This window comes from Lathamus discolor, chromosome 3, assembly GCF_037157495.1.
Source record: "Lathamus discolor isolate bLatDis1 chromosome 3, bLatDis1.hap1, whole genome shotgun sequence".
Classification (NCBI taxonomy): Eukaryota; Metazoa; Chordata; class Aves; order Psittaciformes; family Psittacidae; genus Lathamus; species Lathamus discolor.
In genome coordinates, this window is record NC_088886.1 from 46462988 (window position 1) to 46487100 (window position 24113).

Consider the following 24113-nt stretch of genomic DNA (forward strand, 5'->3'; position numbering starts at 1 on the left):
TTTCTGTCTAGGCTCTTCCTCTTGTAGACTGTCAAGTGTTAGCAGAGACCTAGCAAAAGTAACTCTTCCCAGTGTTTCTCTCCACAAAGATGGAGAAAACTGGGGAATGATGGTTGTAGGTATTCAAGACTGTTGGACCTTACACTCACAGATGCTATGTACAGGCAGAAAGGCTACAATCACTGCTTAGTTTCTTCAAAGACTCCATCCAGTCTGAATCCCTTGGCTGGGACATGGGTGGGTGCTGAAGGGGAGCAACTCTGTGCTTTTCATTCAAACATTAGACAGCAGCTGCTAGTTGTGCTAGCTGAATTCGAAGGTTTTCCAGCCCAATAAACTTGGGTGGTGTTGCAGTGCAATGGCCGAATTGCATTGTTCATGGTTTTGTTTTACAACCATTACTCAAACTGAAAGTTAGGTACGTTTTCATTAAAGCCAGCTCTAGTGAAAAGGCTTCCTCCTCTGACTCGAAGTTCTTGGTGGTGGTAACAGAGATAATAATTGAATATTTTTGTTCTGTCTAAAAACTAATTTCTGTAGTATCAAAAGGGAGAAAATGCTATGGAATGACATAGTTCCAGGAAAGTGCATATACAACAAATGTTATATTGTGAGAAGGGGCTCTGTTCGCAGAGAAAAGATATTTATTGACAAAAATATAAAAGGTGTTTATTGACAAAGAGATAAAAGATGTTTATTGACAAAGATCAGCGGAAGTCCAAGAAATATCGGTTGCCCAGGGAGGTTGTGAGTGCTCCATCCCTGGCAGTGTTCAAGGCCAGGTTGGATGAAGCCTTGTGTTGGATGGTTTAGTGAGAGGTGTCCCTGTCCATGGCAGGGGGGTTGGAACTAGATGATCTTGAGGTCCCTTCCAACCCTAACCATTCTATGATTCTATGATTCTATATATGACTGAGAGTTATTTGATTAGTAGGCAGTCACTGAAAACAAAAGTGTCCCAGTTACAGGCATTCAGCGCACCTCTTGTGATCCGGATCACCTCATTCTGTCTGATAAACATTACCTCTAGTTTGGGAGTGCTTTTCCCCTTCTGTCCCATATGAACAATTTGATTTTCCTAGCCCATTTACAGCAGCATGTAATAGCAAAGTGTGTATCTTAAGATGTCACACGGGTTTTATGTCCTGGGATTCTGGCAATAGGTCACAGCTTGAAGCATTGACAATATCCAGTAATGAGGCAGTGCTATGCCAGATACAAGTGGATGAGTTATTTCTTGCAAACATCTGATTTAATTTCTTGCCTTCAGTCCCTGAATGATCTACTGTGAGGTTTTGACTGCCAGAGATTTGCGTGTGTGAAATGACAATGATTGTTTTATGCAAATAAGTTTCATGCTCTGGTTTGTCTATCAGCTATTCAGAGAAATTATTTCTCATTATTTGCTATTTCAGCTGAATGACAGCCCTTGCAAGTCATGGGGCATTGAGCTGGATTCCTAAATGAACAGCTTCCAGACTCACATGGAGCCTTCAAGATGATCTCTCAATAGGGCTGTGTGCACGCTCCGAGCATAAACCCTCACACGAACACATTTGCTGCGCTTTCCTCTTCTCTACTGCATTCTTGATGAAGTTTGTTTATTGCCAGCAAGGAATGGGAGAGCTGCCTAGTCTGTAGGGCTTGTATTTAGACAAAGCTTTGTGGGTACTCTTTGACAGCATTTTCTTGATTGTAAGCATGGGCCACACTGGTGCAGGAAGACAGGGTTGAATTGACAAGCAGTATGCTAGTGGTTAATGGGTGAGCTGCTGTGGGTTTCCTGATGCCACCACAGGCGGGTTGAGCTGACCCATGCTTGTGGTGTTCAGGCACTGTCCCTGCTCGTGCAGGCAGCTATGGCCTGGCCACTGTGCTTGTACAGCCCAAGCTTTGCCTCTGCCAGGGAAGCAGCCAATGTTCACTGTATTCCTCATGCAATTTTTCAGCAAGAGGTAGTACATGAGAGTGCTGCATCATTTGTGACAGTTGTAGCTCTAAATAGGAAGTGATTAATATTTCATTATTATTTTTCTGTAAGGCATGATTCTTGGGAGAATGCATCAGTCTGACTTGCTGGAGAGAATGAGCCTGCCTTGCTTTGCTTCAAATCAAAGTGTAGTCAGGCACTGCATGCTAATATACCTATATTAGATGAAAACTCTCTGGCTGGCTGACTAATGCTCTGCTGCCAATATGTCAGTATAAAAGTGAACACTTCAGTTTTAGAAACTTCTGCTTCACTCTTCAGTACTGCAAGTTAACTGTCTTTCTGCCTTTGTCTTGTGCACCTTTGATCTAGGTTTTAAAATAGTGCAGGAGGTCACGAATATCAGCCGGCTGCATCAACTGCGAAATCTTTGATTCTGATCTTTTCTTTTTTCTTATTATTTACTTATTTTCCCTTTCCTGGGTCATAAGTAAACCTCCTTAAAATATTTCAGAATTGCACTGGAGAGAATAGCAAACAATCTATCAAGGAGATGTTCCTTGTATCTGTGATACAATTTTTCTGTGAAGGTAGCTATTCAGAACGTCTCGAGATAAAATATACTGGCAAATATCTTACATAACTTTGGTTCTCATAAGATTAATAGGATGGTCCCTGAGTTACTGTTAATCAGCAGCTAGGCCACCAAGACTTTGACTTATGTCCTGTACTGCTCACAAAAACGTCTATGGGAAGGTCATGGGGAGGTTGGTAAGAAAAATGCGATGAGCGCTACTCTTCTCCTTTCTTCTCTGCAAGTGGTCCTATAGGAAGACTTATATTGTAGCAGGATGTTGTAAAGTGTTGCAAATCAGGGTGAAAGGAATAGCGGGACACATTCTTATTTACACATACAGGGTTTATTCTTTAATCTGAACCATATCAGACCAGAAGAAAATGAGACTAAAAGATGATGTATGTTCCCACAGACTAGTATAATGGCTTAATCTATGTGCAATACTGGAATATAAATAATTCACAGTAGATTTTGCTGGTTCCAACCAAGGTTTCAGTCTGTTAGACACAGTAGAGAATAGTACAAAAATATGATGGAGAGTTCTTGTCGTGGTTTAAACCCAACCACAAACCTCGTTCACTCACTCCCCCCCCTTCTTGCCCTTCCCCTGCTCCTGGAGGGACGGAGAGGAGAATCGAAAAGAATGCAACTCCCACGGGTTGAGATAAGAACAGTTTAGTAACTAAGGTATAACACAAATCACTACTGCAACCACCAATAATAATAATGATAAAGGAAATAACAAGAGGAAAGAATACAACACCTCAACACCAGCTGACCAATAACTCGCCCCACTCCCCCCAGCCGAGCACCGACCGATACCTCGTCCAACCCTGCAGTGAACCAGCCCTGCCGGGTAACTCCCAGTTACATCCTGGGCATGACGTGCTGTGGTATGGAATACCTCTTTGGTCAGTTTGGGTCAGGTGTCCTGTCTCTGCTTCCTCCCAGCCTCCCCTCCTCCCTGGCAGAGCACGAGGCTCAGAAGGTCCTTGGCCAGACCAAACATTCGAGCAGCAACTGAAAACATTGGCATTATCAGCACTGTTCCCAGGCCAAAAGATCAAAACACAGCATTGCACTAGCTTCTAAGAAGGGGAAAAAATGACTGCTGCTGCTGAACCCAGGACAGTTCTATTGCAGATAAAACATATGTTAGGAAGTGTCCATCATCTGTGAAATGTTAATTTAAACCCTCTCTCCTAATGTAAGTGCTACGCTTGTTCTTAATTACAGTCACGTCTACCTGGTCTCTCTGTACAATAGAGTGGATAGACTTGCTATAACCAAGCAAAACAAGGACTCCTGATTCTTTCTAGGATGCTATTTTAGAGCTGGATCTGTTTTTATATCACAGCTGTTCCATATTTTTTAAAGGTTGTTGATAGTCTCTAAATAAAGCAGAAAGCAATGTGTAGGAGTGACAACTACTTTCCAAGACAGCTCTACATTGACAAGACACTTGAAAATAAGTTTTGGAGAGGCATGATGTACAACACGACAAGTATTTTGAGACCTCATTGAGAGACAGGGTCATGTCAGAACTTTTGTCTGCAGTGTCCAAGGATTCAGGGACCTGGAAAACAACATAGCTGAATCGCATTTCTGTCTGAAAAAACCCTGATAAAACAACCCCTTTGGGATGTGTATAAGTTTATGCACATGTGGGTATATTCGATGGTGTTTGAGGATCCATCCTTTTTGAGCTAATGCAGCTGATATGTCAGGCAAGACTTGCTCAGCACTATTAAAATTCATGTGGTTTTATGAATATAGGACTTACATCAGCACTACGAAAAGTATAAATTCAACAGGTACTCTGTAGGTCAGAATAGTCTTCAGATAAAAGGCGATATATCCAAGGGAAGATACCCCATTTATCAGTGGATTGTGGGAATCTGTAGATGTCACTTTTGATGGTCAGTATACCAATCAAATTTGTAGCCTTGGTTTATGATCTGTTTGACTGAAAATCATCGTTTGATTGTTAGTTTCTTGGGATCTTTTCTCTTGAAGTGTTGCTATTTAGTAAAAGGAGTGGTTGGATTTGGTTGTAATGATTATAAAAGAAAGGTTTAGTTTTGTTTTGTCTGATGCCCCTGGCATGGAAAAGCCTCTGCAGTTCTTTTTAGTTTCCAAGTTAACACTCTCTGGGTGATGCTGACTGCCATTAGATGCCTGGCTATCTGAGCAGCTGTGGGAAAGAACAACAAAAACTTAGAACTAAGAATTGTAAACAATAAATAAAAATCATGATTAAGGGCTCTCATTCAACAAACACTCCCTGCTGCTCAAAGCACTTAGGTATGCTTTTAATTTCTGAATCTTACAAATTTATTTGATCTTATTACAACTGAAGCATATACTTGGAATTCTATTGTTTTATTGTTTTTCTAAGGCAAATAAATGGCTGTAATTCATGTATGCAGTTGGTGGGTAAAAATCAGGGACCATAACTGCAGCTATATGTATGGATTTACTTTTGGGAGCATGTTCTGCTTTATTTTTGCTTCCCTGCAGGTTAGTTGTGCTGGGATCTGCTCTGTTATGCTTCTCACTTCACCTTATTCTCCCTAAGATTTCTCTTGTATTTAAGTCCCATTTCATACATTTAGTATCACTGTCCAGCAGCCTATTTACCTTTTGGTCCCACCTCCTCGACCCAGATGCTGAAACAGAGACTCAATATTCCTGCCTCAGCTCCCACACCATCTGGCCTTTCCAGTTCAGAGTCTCTGGCTGTGATCTCCCGAGGAGCATACATCTTCTTGGCTGGGCTGGATCGCGTATTGCAGCTACATCACTGACAACCGAACTGTTTCTTTTGCTTAAGAGTTTCTGCTGTGTCTCCTCACAACTTACAGTTCTTCCTTCCCATTTCTTCTTGTTCTGTACAGAATACCTCCGTTCAACAAACAGCAGGACTGGAACTGACATCCTTCACAAAGCATAGCACTGAGAAAGGAATTCCTTCTGCAGGAGATCAGGCTGAACTGCTACACAGGACCGAATCTGTACCTACCAGCCACGGCCAGGTCCTTCCAGAAGGAAGGATGAGGAATGAGAAATGGAGCTTTGTGCCCCAGCCAATGCAGGCATGTACAAACAGCCACTGATTTGGGACAACTCCTGCAGCCATCATCTGAAAAGAACATCAAGCAGCAGCGTGATGTTGTCTGGAGCAAACATACATCTGCTGCTACAGGCAACAGCACCTCAGGAGAAGCTGAGAAGATACCACTTCAGCAAACATATATGGTCATGACTTCCTGATTAAAAACAAGAAGGGTTGTGTTTGGTTTTGATTGCTTGTTTTGTATACAATAATATAATGAAACAGTCATGTAAAATTGAGTACCTCATCAATATCACATCTGCAACAGATGGTGAAAACCTCTCTGCATGGACAAGTAATCCATTTAGTTCCTCAGACAAGATCTCCAGTGCCAGATGTAGTGTCTGGCCTTTTGAATCAGATTTCAGATACACTAGTGGAAAACCACAACCAGCCAAACAACTCCCAGTTGACCTCACATCTATGCAAGCCACGCTCTAGGTAAGGCTGGCAGTAATTCATTGCAGTGATTTGTGACCTGATGTTAAACAGCTGCAATAAGTTGCTTTTGTCATGTATTTCAAACAATTTATTTTGGGTGAACTGGAACACTTCTATGGGATCCAGTGTCACTTCAAATGCAGTAGATATTGATGACACCTGTCATTCTTTTGGAAGATGGCCACTGATTCCTTGGCGGATGCAGCTTGCACTGTGAGCAGTTCCTGGGCTGTGCTGTTTTCCTGTGTGTACAGACCTGCTGCTGGTGGGATGGATCCGAGGTGCTGATCTGCAGCACAATGGCAGTGCAGCAGCAGGACTGCTTCAAAACACAGCTAAGAGCTACAAGTCTGGAGGAAAACATCATGCCAAGCAGGAGCCTCAGGGCTGGGAAGGGCACACAGCCCTTGTCAGGTGCTTCCCAGTAAGGTGTATCAGACACAAAGTATTTACTGTAGGGGAAAATCACAGCATTTTCCCCTGATTGTAAGGATTTTACTTGCCAGTCAAGGCTCCGCTAGCTGGGAGAGATGCAAGACTGCTATCTAAAACAGTTTGGAGGTTCAAACAAGTGTTCTTCCCAGTTTATAGAGGTGTTACTAGGTGTCATTGTAGTCTGATTGGGAAATAATGTCACCAGTTATGTTTTAACTTTTGCTAGGGAAGGAAGCAGCCTGCCTGGGAATTTTTTCCTAACCCCAGAGACCTTTACAGGATTGAGTTATAAGGAAATGAGAGGTGTTAAGAGAGCTCTTAATCTTTTCAGTGGATGGATGTGTTGTGCCATGTCCCCACATGTACCCATCCTGTGACTCCCACCCCATCCTGTATTGGATGGAGCATCGTGTCTTGTCCACGTGCATTTAGGCACGGTGGCAGCTCACTGCTCCCAGACCACACTGATTTCTCTGTCTCTTGCTGTTAGGAATATGCCTCCTGCACAGCTGGGTGATGGCATTAAACCCTCACTGTCCAGGGGGTGCCTCTGCCAGTTGATAAATGGGCTGGGCTGGAGGTCCTGCTGTATGAGCCATGGGGCATGCCTTACCGCAGCCCACCTACTTGAAGCAGCGAGGCTGGCCAGGCAGGAGACTGGTGCAAAGCTGGTGCAAAGATCACCCCTGTATCTCTTCTGCTTTTTTCACTGAGGTTGTGGACTTGCCTTGATCCTATAATCACTAAACTAGTGAAGCTATCGCTGGAGCCAGCCAACTCTCCCTGTCTGTGTAGCCTGAAATTCAAAGTTAGTACAGTTCAGCCCTAAAAATACAAGCTCTCTGCTTTGATACTGATGAGGCAAATGTTAATAGCTATAACCACATGGGATGATACGAATTTGTGCTCTCGTTTTGATGAAATCACTCATGTCTGTGTTGAATTAAGTTTAAAATTGTTATGTATTTTTAAAAAAGGGCATGACGTGAAGTGGTTCTGCTTGTGCATGTGAGCTACCAAATCGATCTGTTTGCCCTCTTCGTGGGAGAAGTTGTCTCCAGGAAGAAATTCTATAACATTGGCTCTGTGCTGTGCCTCGCACTGAGTCTCTTTTTTCTGCTTTTGTCACATTCCTGACCAAATGCTAAATTTGGTTTTGACCCAGATCTATATAACTTACTGTAGCAACAGGGTTGGAACCTATGCGGGCATATACTTACTAAGCAAATAAGGACAAACCTATGACCACAAAAAGGCTGTAATGGCACTGGTGAAACTAATGGCACTATCAAAGACAACGCAAGAGAAAAACGTGATGACGTTTTGGTCCAGGAAACAGAACATGGCTTCTTGCCCTCCTAGCTTCATCAGATACATAGATAGATTCTTGCATGCTGAAGCAGCAGTTGCCATTATGACTTGGGAATAGAAGGACATTTGCCTATGTGAAGTAAGGCAAGCACACAGCTCAAGCTTTGAAAATGATCGGATTCTCAAAAAAAAAAAACAAACAAAAAAACAACAAAACAAAAGAAACAAACCAAAAAACCAACCCCCCCCCCCCAAAAAAAAAAAAAGGAAAGAAGAGTCAGAACAGGAGTGTTAACTTGTTAATTTTGGAGTGGCAGTTTTTCTACTCTGCAGCCTATGCTGTGTTGCAAGACAAGGCAGCAGATAAAAACCAGCATGTTTTCTGCCAGACACAGGAAGATCAAAAATCACTGAGGTTTTTCATGTTTATGAGTGATTAATGTGAAAATTAATGAATCCTTAATGTAAGTAAGGGATAGAGATGGGTTAGCCCCAAGATCATGAAGTTTCTGCAAAGCAGATTTGCTGAAATGATTTAGCAGAGGTCTAAATAATGCAACTAAAGCTATGCACAGCTGTGAAATCACTTCTATCTGTTTATTTAAAATGAAAAATTACATCAATGGGTGCACAAATCACTTCTGTGCCACCTTTTTTTCACCCCCATGTAAGACCTTTGTGTTCTCTCATGAAGACGCATCACTGAAGGTCAACCTTGGCTGACCCAAGTACCCCTTGGCAGGATCCTCACACCAGCCAAGGAGATTGTCATGGGCAGACAGCACTCACTCAGAAAAGCAGAGCCAAAATGGGTTTGCTGTCTGCTGCTGCTGGTTGTTGCCACAGCTGCTGGAGGTTATGGTTAAGTAATCTCCAATGCTTTTAGGTGAGCCTGTGCAGGTCTTCCAGCTGCCAAGCCATGGTTGCTTTGTTTCCTTCCCCCATGAGCCAGCAATGGGGAGCAGTGCAGCTCCTCAAAAACATAAGACCTGATTATAAGCAATCATCGGGGGGGGGGGGGGGGTTGACTCAGCTGTGGCAAAGGGGGTTTGGCTGGGGCAGGAGCATGGGCTGCATCTTCTATGTCTGAATGATGCTAAAAGTTGTCAGGTTGTGCAAAGTCTTGTGGGTGGTGCATCCTTAAAGCTGCTTGTGAGCAGCAAAACTTCCCTGATCGCTTCCCACTGCTGAGCTCCTCTGGGTGTCAAGGAAAGGGGAGCCTGCCTCATGCTAATTAAAACTCTTTTTCTCATCTTCTCCTTGGCAAGGTGCAAACAAAACCCTCTTTTCATGCTCAACAACTAAAAATAAATCCTATTTTGGGTTTCAGAAGCAGCCTCATGACTAAAATGAGCTGTTCAGTTTCATTCATGTTTGCTGTCTATTAATCTGTTCTCCTCACCCTCAGCAGGGTATGACTCAGGGCTTCGCATTGTCTTCCTCCCTAAACTATCTGTGTTTTGACTTTAAATTCTGCTGTCTGACGCAAAGCAGTGCTGAAATCATGACAGTTTGATCCAGCCAGCTCCCAGGAGGCTCTTGATCTTTACTGGCTGATAAATGTAGCTCTCAGAACAGCTATGCAGAGCAGATATTGATATTTTTACACCAAATGTTGGTAAGCAGATGCCACAGGCTTGTAAAGAGCCTTGAAACTCCACGAAAGAAAATATGTGAGTACATATGTGGGGGAGGCCTGGAGATAAAAATACTTTGGTGGTTATATGAGAAGACGTATATTCCTTATTCTGTTGGTATTTTGCTATTCCTGATCATGGTACTCAAACTGAAGGCTGCACTGGAACAAGTATAGCAGTAAACTCCATCCCGGTTGATTCATCCTCTGCTTTTACATCGTCCTTCCAGCAGAGGCTTCTTTCTTCCTCTAGTCCCAGGTGAGCTGTTGTGTCCTGCCATGAGCAGTCTGTGCGATGTGGTAGAACACAAGTATCCCAAGCCTGAAGCATCCTATAGTAAGTGTTGCTCATCGGGCAGGGAGGAACAGTGAGGCAGCAGGTCATGCTCCCCCAGCAGTCATGAGAGGATCTTTTAGGGATGTCATAGTCCTGGGATAGGACTCACAAGGAGGCAGGACACAGCTGAGCCTTGGATGACCCTAACCCTGGTACAGGAAGGCCAAACTGCTGTATGCACAGAGCACTGTTTTCTATTACAAACCACCACCAGGTTTAGTTTGCCATAAGCGGTTGTGCTGCTTGATGAGGAGCTGGGCCAGGATGGCTCCTGTGGGCAGGCTGGTGTGCATGCATGGAGGGAGAGCCTGTGAGGTGCCCTTAGCAAGGCTGCCATGGTACCTCCTTGGGACAGGCACCTGCACAGGCTCCTGCAGAGGGACCGTTCGTTCCAGCATCAAGGAAGCCTCGCACATACGGAGTGCCTGGATCTCAGACATCCCAGGGTGGATAAGGGGAAACCTCCCACCTGGGGCATGGGAGGCTTCTGCTGAAAAAGCAACACCAACAAATAGTTGTTGGTGTGTCCACAGTGCAAAGCCATGTCTCAGAGGCAGCAGTCAAGTCTTGCCCTAAGGTTTCTCTTCCTAGTTGTTTTTACTTGCAGGCAGCCTGAAACCTGACCAGGTAAATGCTGGGTAAAAGTCAGGATCTATTTTGAGGTTATTTTCTGTTCTTTGCAAAAGCTGTTCTTGAAATGTCCCTATGGAGTGAGGAGTAAACCTTCAGGGAGGCATGTGGGTCAGGCTACTTAATCCCATTGCAGCATGGAATAAAACCCAGTGATCTACAGGCACCAGGCGCTTGCCTTGACATCCACGCTTTTAAAGGACTGTGGTTACAAACTGCAAAGCTTTTGCTTTTCCTTACAATGCTGTATTTTTCCCTCGCCTTACAGCTTTGGTAATGAAATTTGAGCCATTTATTATGTGCTAAATTTAGGGAGGCCAAAAATATTTGCATACAAATACGTTTGCTCTTTCAAGCATACAGAATGAGCACAAAATAACAAGTCTGATGTTGGACACAAGCAGAGTTCAAGTATTTTAAAACTAGGATAATTTGAAAGCATCTATATCTGTGATGCCAGATGAGCTTTTTCTGAGAAAAGACCTCTCCCCCCCTTACTATATACCAAATAAATGCAGATATGCCAGTCAGATATGGACTGAATTTCAATGTGACAATGGCACTTACTCTGCAAGAAATGCCATGTCTGTAGTGAATTGTAAATTATTTTTAGTTGCCACTGGAAACAGAGGAAGGGGAGGGTGAAATAATCAATATTGACACAACCCCGCTGTATCTTTAAGCAGTACTTGTCTTTGGTGACACCAATTAGAGGAGGAGAGAGCTAGAGCTGAAGTGAACTGCACAAACTGAACACTATTTTGGTGTTTAGAAAAGAGCCACAAGTGTGCTGCCTGCTGCTGTGCATTACCTTCGGGATGGTCATACCAGAGAGATCATTGTTTCACCCTCTCATGTGAGCTGGGCATGTGTGGTGGGAGGCAGGTCTTATTGGGAGACTGTGGTCCATGAACAGTGGTGGTTCTTGCCACTGGCCCCACCAGTGCTGGTGCTGTTTGGTGAATGGGCACAAGGGCAACAACACCAAGCCCTATGTCAGACCTTGCTACCTCTTGGCGTCAAGTTGTCCTGACTTTTCCTTTTCCATTAACTTTAGGGATGATGATCTTCTAGCTGGGTATGACACAACACAGTGGGCTGGAGTCCTCTTGCCCCTGACTGCTGCAGCAAAATACACCCTCAAACCCCATGACCTCTGTCTTAAATGAAATGAAACAAAATGTCTTTGAAACTTTACTCCTCAGTTAACATGCAAGATACCGAGTTGATAGCTTAACTTTTAGCTGCTCATGATGCATAGCTATGTAAGGTAGAGCATGTGACAGGGCAAGCTGTTCACAAAACCCATTGTGCTTACTGCCGGTCTGTTCCCAGGATCCACAAAAAGATGCAGCATGGTCAAAATGCGCTCAGAAAAACAAGATTACCAAGCTCCTCTGGTTAAACAGTTGATATTGAGCTACTTCTAATGCAATTTCCTAACATTCAGAGATGCTGTGATGTGATCTTACTCTTGCATAAAATGCCATGGAACCTCTAATGACAGAACAGATCAAATTTTCTGTTGCATGACTCACTCTGAGGAAAAGAATGCCATACACTCAATACAACAAAAGTACATTCACTAAGTACTTCCTTATAGGACTTTGTGGACACAATCAATCACAAGCACAAAGTCCACACAACACTTCTTGACGTGGACTAAAATTGACAGCTGAATTGTGTATACCCTTCGGTAAATCTTATCCACTGAACCCAAAATAGCCATGGCAGACCTAAGCCAAGCGTCTGCCTGACTTCACACACCGTAAATCTCAAGTGCGTATTTACGGAGCAGAGGAAGGAATCGTGCTGATGTGCCAATTAATCGGGGTTGTCTGAGATAGGCACTGGTCCTGATGATCAGGGGTAGATGGATGGGGGGCAGCAGGGTGATTTCACTGGAAAGAATTTGCTAGATAAATGTTAGGACTTTGGTGGCAGAATGTACAAAACGCGAGTCTGTTGGAAATACCTGCAGGGGCACGAGAAAATTCCCAAAAATCTGAATTGAACATTTTTCTTCTTGGGTTTGTTTTGCTGTATTTTTTTCATTTTGCTTTGTTCGCGATGACTGTCTTCTCCATGGGCTAAGGTGCATTAGTAGTAACAATGTCTGCAGCTCTATGTCTTGTGGGCATTCAGAGCCTTGCTGAAGGGGAATGCGGTGTTCAGCAATACCGCTACCAGCTGCTCAGGGGAAACTTGGTCCTTGCTTTCTGCTTACTGCAGCAGATGCCTTTGTGTTTCCCTTTTTCAGAGATGCTGTCATGGGTCCTAAGGTAACCTTTCTTTTGTCTCTTTTCTTTCTGGGCCCACTGATGAAAGGGAGCATTTTGGATGGTATCTTCAGCTGCTGCTGAAGAGTTTCAACACAAAAACTGGTCCTATATTTCACTAACAAACAGCTCTATGTAAGATGAAACAAGAGGCTTCCAAATCTCCATTTCAACAATGGAGATCATTCAAATTACAACAAACACAGCAAAGGTAGTCCTTTTGTCTGTGTTCATGGCTGCAATTATTTCTACCTTGCTGTTCTTACAACAATTTAATTTTGCAACATTTATTGGTTTGGAAGGTACATTCATCCTAGGTTTTTTGCATTTTGTGCTGTAAAAGGTCAGAATTGTCAGAAAAGATTTATTTTGTGGGAAAAGGAGCCCTTATTTAAAAGCCAAAGTAAAACAACCCTTCTGGAATAGAAAGGAAGCAGAAGGAATGAGCTAAAACCCAGAGCAGCAGCTGAAGCAATGTGTTACATTTCATGCTTTCTGATTTATGGAAGGGTGGTATTTACTCATCCTAGTGATCAGTGCAAGCGCTGGCCTTTCTGCATAGGGAATGCTCAGGAAGGAGTTAAAACTGCAAGGGCATTGCAGGCAGTGCCATGGATGGGTAATCTCTCTCCAGCTGCTTCTGCACTGGAGCTACTGGGGAGGAGAAACCCTTCTGCCTTATCTTTCCTTGTTGACCTTCAGTTTTTCCATCTATGTCAGACATACAGTGGTGGTGTGTCATTCCCTCCCTTAGCTCCCTCCTATCCCAAAAGCAAATAGCCCTCATCAGAATGCTGCAGTTGGTCCAGAGCTCCTGGGCCTCCCATGCTTGACGAAGAGGCCACGGATGCTGTGGATTCTTTGCACCCTGTCAGGAAGCCAGAACTGTGCTCCTATGGCTCATTCAGTGGATTAAAAAGATCGCAGACCGCCATGCTGACTGTAGCTGTTGGAAGGCCAGCTGCGCGAGGCATGCACACAGATACACACATGTGCACACGTGCACTGTGCTGCTGCAGCGCATGGGCTTCCTCACGGTTTGTCTCACCATCATTCCCAGCCCCTGCGTGCCCCTGGCCTTGCTCCTGCCCCACAGCCCCAGCGTGTCAACCTGCCCCTGGCTTGGTCACCACCTAAAACCCGAGATGTTGCTCAGCTTAATAAACTTCTCTCCCAGTGCTCCTCAACACCCCTGGGCTATGGGAGCTGAAAAGCAGAAGGCCCTGACTGTGCTCTGCCTGCCTGCTTAATCTTTCCCTTCCCCCCTCCTCTACTCTTTTTTCTTTTTTTCTTTTTTCTTTCTCTCTTTTTCATTCTCCTTTTCTTTCTTTCCTCTCCTTTCTTTTTTCTTTTCTTTTCTTTTCTTTTCTTTTCTTTTCTTTTCTTTTCTTTTCTTTTCTTTTCTTTTCTTTTCTTTTCTTTTCTTTTCTTTTCTTTTCTTTTCTTTTCTTTTCTTTTCTTTTCTTTTCTTTTCTTTTCTTTTCTTTTCTTTTCTTTTCTTTTTTTTCTTTCCTTTCCTTTCCTTTCCTTTCCTTTCCTTTCCTTTCCTTTCCTTTCCTTTCCTTTCCTTTCCTTTCCTTTCCTTTCCTTTCCTTTCCTTTCCTTTCCTTTCCTTTCCTTTCCTTTCCTTTCCTTTCCTTTCCTTTCCTTTCCTTTCCTTCCCTTCCCTTCCCTTCCCTTCCCTTCCCTTCCCTTCCCTTCCCTTCCCTTCCCTTTCCCTTTCCCTTTCCCTTTCCCTTTCCCTTTCCTTTCCTTTCCCTTTTCCATTTCCTTTCCTTTCCCTTTTCCTTTTCCTTTCCTTTCCTTTCCTTCCCTTTCCCTTTCCCTTTCCCTTTCCCTTTCCCTTTCCTTTTCCTTTTCCTTTTCCTTTCCTTTCCTTCCCTTTCCCTTTCCTTCTCCTTTCCCTTTCCCTTTCCCTTTCCCTTTCCCTTTCCCTTTCCCTTTCCCTTTCCCTTTCCCTTTCCCTTTCCCTTTCCCTTTCCCTTTCCCTTTCCCTTTCCTTTCCTTTCCTTTCCTTTCCTTTCCTTTCCTTTCCTTCCTTTCCTTTCCTTCCTTTCCTTTCCTCATTTCATTTCATTTCATTTATTTCATTTCATTTCATTTCATTTCATTTCATTTCATTTCATTATTTTTCTCTCTCCTTTTTTTCTCTCCCCCTATTTTTCCTTTCCTTTCCTTTCTTTTCCTTTCCTTCCTTTCCTTTCCTTCCTTTCCTTTCCTTTCCTCATTTCATTTCATTTCATTTATTTCATTTCATTTCATTTCATTTCATTTCATTTCATTTCATTTCATTTCATTTCATTTCATTATTTTTCTCTCTCCTTTTTTTTCTCTCTCCTTTTTTTCTCTCCCCCTATTTTTCCTTTCCCTCTTTTCTCTTTTTTCCTTCCTTCCTTCCTTTTCCCTTTTCCCCCCTTTTTCCTTTTTTTCTTCTTTTTTTCCTTTTCTTTGCATCTTTAATCTTTTTTCCTTCTCCCCTATTTCTCCCCCTTTTCTTTTTCTTACTTTCTATTTTCTTTTATTTCTTTTCCCCCCTTTTTTTCCTTTTTCTGTTTTCCTCTTTTTTCCCTTTCTTCGTCTTTTTCCTTCCCACCCCCATCCCCCCCCTTTATCTCCCCTTTATCTCCCTCCCCTTCCCGTGTTCTCTCTACCCTTGACGGCAGTGGGGGGCTGCGGGGAGGCTCCCGCTGGCCACGACCGGCTCCCCACGGGCGCGGCTCGGCCCTGCCGAGGCTCCACCGCCCGGGCGGCGGAGCGTGAGCGCACGGCTGACGTCACGGACGGCGAGGGCAGTATAAGCGGGCGCTGTCCAGTGCTGAAAGCGACGGCGGCGGCGGCGGCGGGAGCGGCGGGAGCGGCGCTGGCAGGTAGGGGCTGCGCCGGGGGGCGGCCGGGCACCGCGGAGCAGGCTGCCACCCGGGAGGGACCCACGGCAAAGAGAGAGCCTCAGCTAAAACGCGAGCTACAGCAGAGAGGTGGTGGGCTGTAGCTGGCGCTGGTGATGAAACATATGTCTGCAAAATATAGACCTACAGTGCGAGATACATTCTGCATCTACACCCATCTCTGTCTATCTATATCTATATATCTATATCCATCTATATCTATCTACATCTGTATCTCTGTCTTTATCTCTGTCTAGATCTACATCTACATCAATATATCATCCATCTATCGTGGCCAAAGGCAGAAAGTATTGTGTTTCTGTTTGTGATTGTGTTCAGGAGTGCCAGCTTGCCAACAAGGCTTTTCAGTCACGTCAAAATACAGACTAATTGGTTCTCTGGATGCAAACACATCTGACCAACTTTCCAGATGTATGCATTCACAGACAGGCAGTATATACATTCAGAACTGCTTGGGAGTTGGGTTTTTTCCCCTTCTGACTATATTGCTATTTTTGTTCATGTTTTGAGTCCCTTGCAGATGTTAAAGGGTTGGATAGCATTAAAAACAAGGGAAATTTACTGCAGTTGTGTTTGTTACTTATTGCAAAAGTGAGTGGAAGGAAGAATGTGTGATATACTTCTTTATTTTCCTTATGGAAAACTGCTATCAGATTCCCCCTTAGACTCTCAGGGTAGGGAACCATCCGTAGGAAAAGTTATGAGTTTTCATCCTAATTTTCCATTGGAAACATTGCATTTACATCGGAGACGACTGCTGAGAGGGATCGTGAGAAAAAATTAGTGCTACCATGGAAACATCCCAGAAAGGAGATTTATTTTTCAGTCTGTTTTGAGGGAAGTTCTGCCAGTCCGCATTGCCTTTGTACGTGTCAGATTGTGAACTCGATTGCCTAACTAGTAAATAGCAACTTCTATATTTGTTGACCAAAAGATGATTTTCCTGTTTGTTAGGTGCTAATAGAACAGCTATTAGCTACCAGGCTCCCCGTCTAGGCTGGCTTCACAATCATCCATCTGCAGACAAAACAGCCATTTTAATATATTGTCCTTTGAGAGGCACAGAGGAAAATGTTTAGTATAAATCCTAAGGATAGTAAAAAATATTATCTGTTTTGTTTAAATGGGATTAAAGTCTGAAAGACTGGGGAGGAGTCCTCCGACCCTAGATAACGCGGTATATTTAATGACAAGGTTTTATGACATGAACTCAAAGCTTTTAAAACGAATCATTCCCAGATCCATTTGACAAGGCTTTCAAGTATCATCTACCAATAAAATAGATGTGAAAATTGATTTAGAGACAAATGCACCCAAAATATGCAGAGGGGAGCCAATGCCCTTTTATTCCTGCTGCAGAAATGTCTCATTGAGCAACATCAGTTTCGTGTGGAACACTAAACTGAACTTTGCCCTGCTATGCACATTTTGATTCTAATGGGATGCTGGTGACTCTTACAAAGGCTGTAACAATGCATGATTCTGTGCAGGGAAGGAGGTTGAGTTCCTGGTGTCTGTAAGTGGGAGGTGCCTGACAGATAATTATGGAACAACTCTCCCTTCCCCCACCCTTTGGAAAGGACAGTTTCTCATACACTAGTCAAACTAACTCTGCTCATAACCAGTCTCTCTGGTGGAAAAGAAAGTCTTAATTTCATTTACCTGCTGCAAGTAGTAGTGAAGTGTTTTCTTTCTTCAGGGAGATAGAAATTCATGTATAGGACTACTGCCTTTTCTGTGACAGAAAAGGAAGCGATGCCTTGGCTTTGTTTCAGGGAAAACTCGGATCTGGAGGGGGGGACCTTCTAATCAGTTGTTTGGAGCTAAGCCTTTGTAAAATCAATGCACAAATGTACCCAGGTTTGAAGTCAGAAATGTTCAGGGAAATTGTTTGCTATTACAGCTGTTACTTGCCCAGGAAAAAAAAAATGAAAAAACACAACCAAAAAGCAGCTGTCTGAACTGGTACTGCTTTAACTATTTAGTCATATTTAGTTAGGATATTTAGTTAACTTTAGTTAAGTCATATTATGTTAGGAACAAAAACTGAGTGGAAAAATCTACAAGTGAGCTGCAATGAGCGTATTCACACACATTCTACTTGCAGCAGTGGGTAAATAGCGGTACGTGTAGCTCTTTCATGATAAACCGAACCACCAGCGTCTCAGCAAGGTGCTTTTACCAAGCCAAAAACCAAAGGAACCAAAATAGGTCAATTAATCAAAGTGGTTTCTGTCTTTATCATTTCTTTCTCATCATTCTACCATATTAATGTAACTGGATCAGAAAAGTATCTAACTATCAGTCCCACAGCCCCGGTGTATCAGTGTTTGAGCATCTCCCAGGGAATGAGTGATGGCAGTGTTTCGCTACACTGGGTGAAGGGTGCTAAGCTCCCTGCAAGGATAGGCTTGTGCAGCTCTATCCTCATACGTAGCATTGCTGTAATCTTCTTAGTCAGAAGCATATTTTTCCCACTTCTGTTTCAGACTTTACTGTTGGCTGACTTAAGCTGGACAGACTGACTAAACTTGGGCTTCTACTGATCTATTCTAACTGAATTTAACCCACTTCTGCCAATGGTGACGTTTCTGCCTGTCCTGGGACCTGATTCAATTTCTGCTGAAATCAATGAATGAATGAAATCACCACTCAGAACCTACCTACCCGAGCTCATTTCCAAGATGGGTTTTAAAGGATTCAGTAAAATTATATTGTACCTTTAGGGTAAATTATAGTGTGTCCTTCATATAAGGGATCATTACCTGTAGGAAAATTGTTCACCCACAGAGCCTCGTAACTAAAATTCAACTATAATCCAAATAATATTTTTTTATGATCTATACAAAAAAGTAATAACACAGACAGTAATGAGAGAAACAAACTCGCAAGTCATTTTATATGCCATGTTTTCCACTTCATTACATTAATTTTATTGCAGTATAAAATCATTCAGCTGTATTACCCTGGCATGAAACTACACACCCTATGGAATAATCTCATGAAGTATTTCTATATGCAGCTTTAATATTTTAAATATTAAAAATGACATTTAAATATATGGATATACTGATTTTACCATTTGAGGTCTTCATTTTGATAATCAAAATGACATCTAGGTTCCTCTATCGGCATTTCATGAGCTATATAGGATTTATATTTTATTCTCTGGTGCTGCCACTGGGAAATCAATGTTCATAAAGTACATTGAGTATAGAGATAAGAAATTTCTAGCATAGGAAACTGATAGTTGCCAGTAAAATGAGGAGTCATAGAAAAGACTCAGAAAAGCTCATATTTCCACCAAAATATATGGCTTCCATGTGCAAGTTACATTAGGGTTCAATAATTAATAAAAACATGTGCAGCACTTGTGGTATTCTTCATAATGAGTTTAAAATATCAATTTCTATTTTACTTCTCAGTTTCCTAAGACTGTCTCCATATGTTAACTGCTTCTTTTTTCTTTTTCTTTTTTTTTTTTTTTTCTTCTTCTTCCTCTTTATTTCAAGGAAACATTTTAAACATGGCAGAAACTAAAACCTTCCAGCTTGGAGAAGCTCTCACGTTTTTCTTTGTGCTGATCTGCTGGGTTGATGCAGCTTCCTTCCAGCAGCATCAGCTGCTTCAGAAAGATCCAGACTATGTAATGAAAAACTTACAAAGGTTTCCAAATCCTGATATGATCAAGGCTTTGGAATACATAGAAGATCTTCGCAAGCAAGCTAACAAGGGAGAAAGCAGCCCTGATTACAACTCTTATCAGAGCATCCCATACCTCCTGCAACAGAAAGAAAGCAAAGATCAGGTTCACCTACCAGACAATTTAAGGGATTCTTTGACTGAAGATGAGTCCCAATGGGTTAAGGTAATGTTGGAAGCCTTGAGGCAAGCTGAGAAAGAGTCGAAAGTTGGCCCAAAGGAGAATAAACTTTATGGTCTGAGTTCCGACAGCAATCTTCCAGCTGGAGGAACTGATGATTACGAGGCTTACAAGTGGCCTGAGAGATGGCAAAAATATCTCAAAATGCCACTTGGTCACTATGAAGACAGCTCAAGAGACAGTCCTTTCAAGCGTACTAATGAAATAGTGGAAGAGCAATACACACCCCAAAGCCTTGCTACATTGGAGTCTGTGTTTCAGGAGTTGGGGAAGATGGCAGGACCTAGTAACCATAAGAAAGAAAGGTTGGATGAGGACCAGAAATTGTATACAGATGATGAAGATGATGTATATAAAGTGAATAACATTGCCTATGAAGATGTGGTTGGAGGGGAAGATTGGAATCCCATAGAAGAAAAAGTGGAAAGTCAAACTCAGGAAGAGATAAAAGATAGCAAAGAGGAAATTGATAAACATGAAGAGGAGATTGACGATGAAATGAAAAGGTCAGGGAAACTCAACTTCCTTGAGGATGAAATAAGAAGAGACAATAAAGATCAAATGTCAGAGGATGTTTCAAAGCTAATGAATTATTACCTGAAGAGGCTGATGGCTGGTGCTGGGAATAGGAAATTAAGGACTGGAGGAGAACTTGAGGAAAAAAGAGCACCCACATTTTTGGATAAGCAACTCGATCCTCAGTCTATAGCTCAGCTGATAGAAATCTCAAGGAATTTACAAATTCCTCCCGAGGATTTAATAGACATGTTGAAATCTGGAGAAAAAAAGCAGCTTCAGAGTGAAAGGTTGGAAGCTGAGCAGGAAGCAGAATTCCCAGAAGACCTCGACGAGATCACTGAAACTAATCTAGGACAGAGAGATATATTTAAACATAATGTAAACTCTAAAAATGGGTACATTAAGCAACCTCTTAATCTTATTCCAGAAAATCTACCTGAAGACCTCAATGTTGAAGATATAGTCAGTCTTCTGGGAACTGACAATTTAGCTAATCAGAATCCCTCCTACTTCCTAAATCGTCTTAATCAAGAAAATGATTTGCCAAGACTGTCTTACATTCCCAGAAGATTGAAAGGGCACCCATTTCCTAAGGCTGCCTGGTTGAACGATTTGGAAAGGCAACAACTGGAGTACGAGAAACTGAATGAGAAGGATGAAGAGCTGGCCGATTACTTGGCAAAGGTGTTGGCAAAATATCCTGAAGTTATCAATATGAACCAGATGAAACGAGTCCCAGTTCCAGCTTCTGAGAGCAACCTGCAGAAAGATGACCAGCTGGACCAGGCCATCAGGGAGCACCTAAGTCAGCTGGGACCACAGGAGGCTGCGAAGTTGGCTTCACTCAGCAAAAGGCTTTCCATGGCTGGAGAAAATGATGACACCCAAAACAGGCAGTATCTTGATGAGGATATGCTAACAAAGGTGTTAGAGTATCTAAACCAGGAGAAATCAGAGCTTGAAAGTGATCACATTACTAAACGGGCAATGGAAAACATGTAATTGTTCCCCAAACTTTATTTCTCTGCAATGTGTTGACTTCTATCCCAATTCAGTTGTAATTTATTCCTGCTCTCCCACTAAACAACCAATGGTAGACTAATTACCATTGAACAGTCTGCATATCTTTCTCAGAGCTGTTATATTGTTTATTGATATACTTCTATATGTTATAAATGATGAGGCAACCAACAAATTGCTTGAAGTGTTTTAAGAAATAATTTAATGAAATCAAGTAAATCTATAATATGTAAACAAATGACCTTTACATTGTTAATAAAACATGATAAATGAAGAATGACAATTATAATTTGAAATTTTTAAGATTAATTGGATTATTTTGTTACTGTCTGTAGTGGTTTTTGTGGAGTATCAAATAAAAAAAATAAAGCATTATATATATAGTTTTATTTACAAGGCTTTTTCTATTCAGTGTTTTATTGTTGATGAATAAATTATTTCTGGACAATAGGCTGTGTTTTCTTTGTGGCAGTTGATGAAGTCATACTAATTTGAAACGGAAACATATATTTTTACTTCTACAGACAGCTCTTCTGGAGTTTAGTATTTTATGATAAAATAAGTTGATAGCACACGTCTGCTTTTCTGGGCTGTGAGAAGGCTGACTGGCATTGTCTTTCAGGGCAGTGTGTACCTGAAAAGCTTGCTGAAGTCAACCAGGGCAGTAACCACATTACCTTTCCAGAAAACTGGACCCACATAATTGATAATATCTCCTGGCATTGGGAGGAAGATGATCTGTCAAGCTGAGACAGACTTTATGACGAAGCTCCAAATAAATACAAAATTGAACCTTTGTATGTGTGTAGCAGCAACCCCGGGAAGCTCTGCAGGCAGGTTCTTCGCTATCTCTCATTATGGCCACCACAAAGAAAGAGACAAGCTCCAATGCAAGGCGAGCAGAGAACTCACCCTGTAGGTAACATCATGTTTTTTGTCTAATGAAACTATTATTTCCCATGAAATGAAATATTATTCCCAATGAAATATTATTTCCATTAAATTAATTTTACACCTATAAATAAGTATACAAAAAACCATTATTATTCACTACATTACCTGGACACTTGAAATGTCTCTTGAGATGCTGCAGTGGATGTTCTGGAAAAGCTCTGGCTCTTTTACAGAAGGAAATGTGCTTGTGTAACTCTGTGAGTCAGACATGGTTTTCACTAGGACAGCTGAGGCATAAGGATTTCCAGGATTATAGTTTAAAAGTGGTTTTCCCTGTGGTATTCTTCAGCAGCTCATCTCTGCTAAGTGAGGTGGGGATGATTTTTGGTGAGGCAATGTCTGATGAAGCGAAGTACAAAGGCTGCATAAATAAGATTTCATCTTCAGTGTCACCATAACCCTGAGCAATTGCAGACGAGAAGAGTTCAGTCAGAGCTTCAGTTTCCTGTTATTTGGATGAGTCAAAACATTTAACATGATACTGAAAAGATACCGTAGTGAAATTCACTTATGTACTCTAACGAAGGACAAATCTGTTGTCATTCGAGATGCGCTTGCCTGTGACACTGCAAACTTGGAATCACTGCATTTTATTCAAAACCAAACTACGCTTTAAACAAATAACATATTTCAGCACCTTGATTCCTAATACTGTTATTCTCCTTGATCTTAATACTGCTCTTTCAACCCTCATAGTCCAGAAAATTTTCTTTTGGACAAAACAGTAACATTTAATAGTTAATTATGTAATACATAGAAGTATGGAAAAATAATAATAAAAAAAGAATACTGAGACATAAATGAATGTTTTTGGTTCTCAGTGAACAGCTTTGCAATTCCATATTTGCTTTCCAAGGTCTTAATTTACAGGAGACTTTCCTTCTGCCCTTATTCGCATACACACCCCCCCGAGTTTCGATGGATGCAAACAGCGGTTACAAACATGCTGTGCAAAACACTTACTAAACAATAACATGATACAAGACTAAATAATTTAAAGTATCTTTAGCAGGACTAGAGCAGGACTGCAGACAACAGTCTCTCCCTGATTCTTGCACAGACCCTGAAACAGCACATTTCTCCTGCCTCAGACAGCTCAAAGCATGAGCAAGATACCAAGGTGGTTCTCAATGTGCTCCTCTTGCATTTCCTTTTTGTATTAGTATCCTTAAAGCACATGTATGTACGTGTGCTCTCTGGCCCAAGTCTGGGTGGATAGTCAAACTACACACCAAAGCTCATGCCTCATGGCTAAAACAGATACAAATTTGCCTACTGTTTTTTTTCACAGTGAAAATTAAAATCGCATTTTTTTCCCTTTTACTGCCCTCCTTTCTTTCAATGGTGACATACAGTGGTGTTTTAAAAAGGAGCTTTTCCATGTCCCCCTCACAGGAGCTGCTGAGCTGCAGGCTCGGAGGAGCATCACCCTCTCCCCAGTGATGCAGGGCTGAGCAACATGTTGCTATGGCAGCTGGGAGACAGCCATACCTCCTCCCAGCAGCGCACCACAGTGCTGAGGAAATGGAGATGAATATGCTTTGAAGCGCCACCCTTCAGTTCTGGTTTGTCCTAAAATTATGCTCAGATGGCTCTCAGCACAACCCAGCCAGCCCCGGCATGGGTCATTGCACTGCTCTGTGATGCTCTTCTTTCCCATGAGCCAATACTGGTGGCAACATCATTTCCCTAATGCCACCAAAAGTCCCCAGATGTGAGGGCCTTCCTAAGGGACTTGGCTCTGAGTGTATTTGTTGTCCTCTTCAAGTGGAAAATAAAACCATCAGGCAGTAGGATTTACAGTTTAAAGGGTCCTGTTTTTTTCAAAAGTTAATGTAAAATATTGTTTATGTCAAAGCAATGTTTTACAGCAGGTATGTGAATGTAGCTTGCTATTATTCTTCCTTGTTCTCACCAACAAGCAGGAGCTGATGGGGAACGTAAAGCTCAAGAGCAGCCTTGGCTGCAGTGACCATGGTGTGGTGGAATTCAAGATCCTTAGGGCAGTGAGGAGGGCATACAGCAAGCTTGCTACCCTGGACTTCAGGAGGGCAGACTTAGGCCTCTTGAGGGATCTTCTTGGTAAAGTTCCATGGGATAAAGCCCTAGAAGGAAGAAGGGCCTGAGAAAGCTGGTTAAT

At 42.3% G+C, this 24113-nt stretch overlaps 1 protein-coding gene across 2 annotated transcripts; it reads left to right on the top strand.

Annotated features, from left to right (window-relative positions):
- Window positions 1-5790: 5790 nt before the first annotated feature.
- On the top strand, window positions 5791-21288 carry SCG2 (secretogranin II). 2 transcript variants are annotated; one of them, XM_065675007.1, is made up of 2 exons: window positions 5791-6063; window positions 19110-21288. In XM_065675007.1, exon 2 carries the CDS (start codon window positions 19124-19126, stop codon window positions 20999-21001), a length of 1878 nt encoding a protein of 625 aa, XP_065531079.1. In that variant the 5' UTR covers window positions 5791-6063; window positions 19110-19123; the 3' UTR covers window positions 21002-21288. The 2 variants fall into 2 exon arrangements, with proteins under 2 accessions (XP_065531079.1, XP_065531078.1); XM_065675006.1 differs by lacking the exon at window positions 5791-6063 and adding an exon at window positions 15487-15558.
- The last annotated feature ends 2825 nt before the right edge of the window (window positions 21289-24113 follow it).

What these genes read in the sequence shown, in the direction of transcription:
- SCG2 (XM_065675007.1), top strand. Translation starts at nt 19,124, where the DNA reads ATGGCAGAAACTAAAACCTTCCAGCTTGGAGAAGCTCTCACGTTTTTC.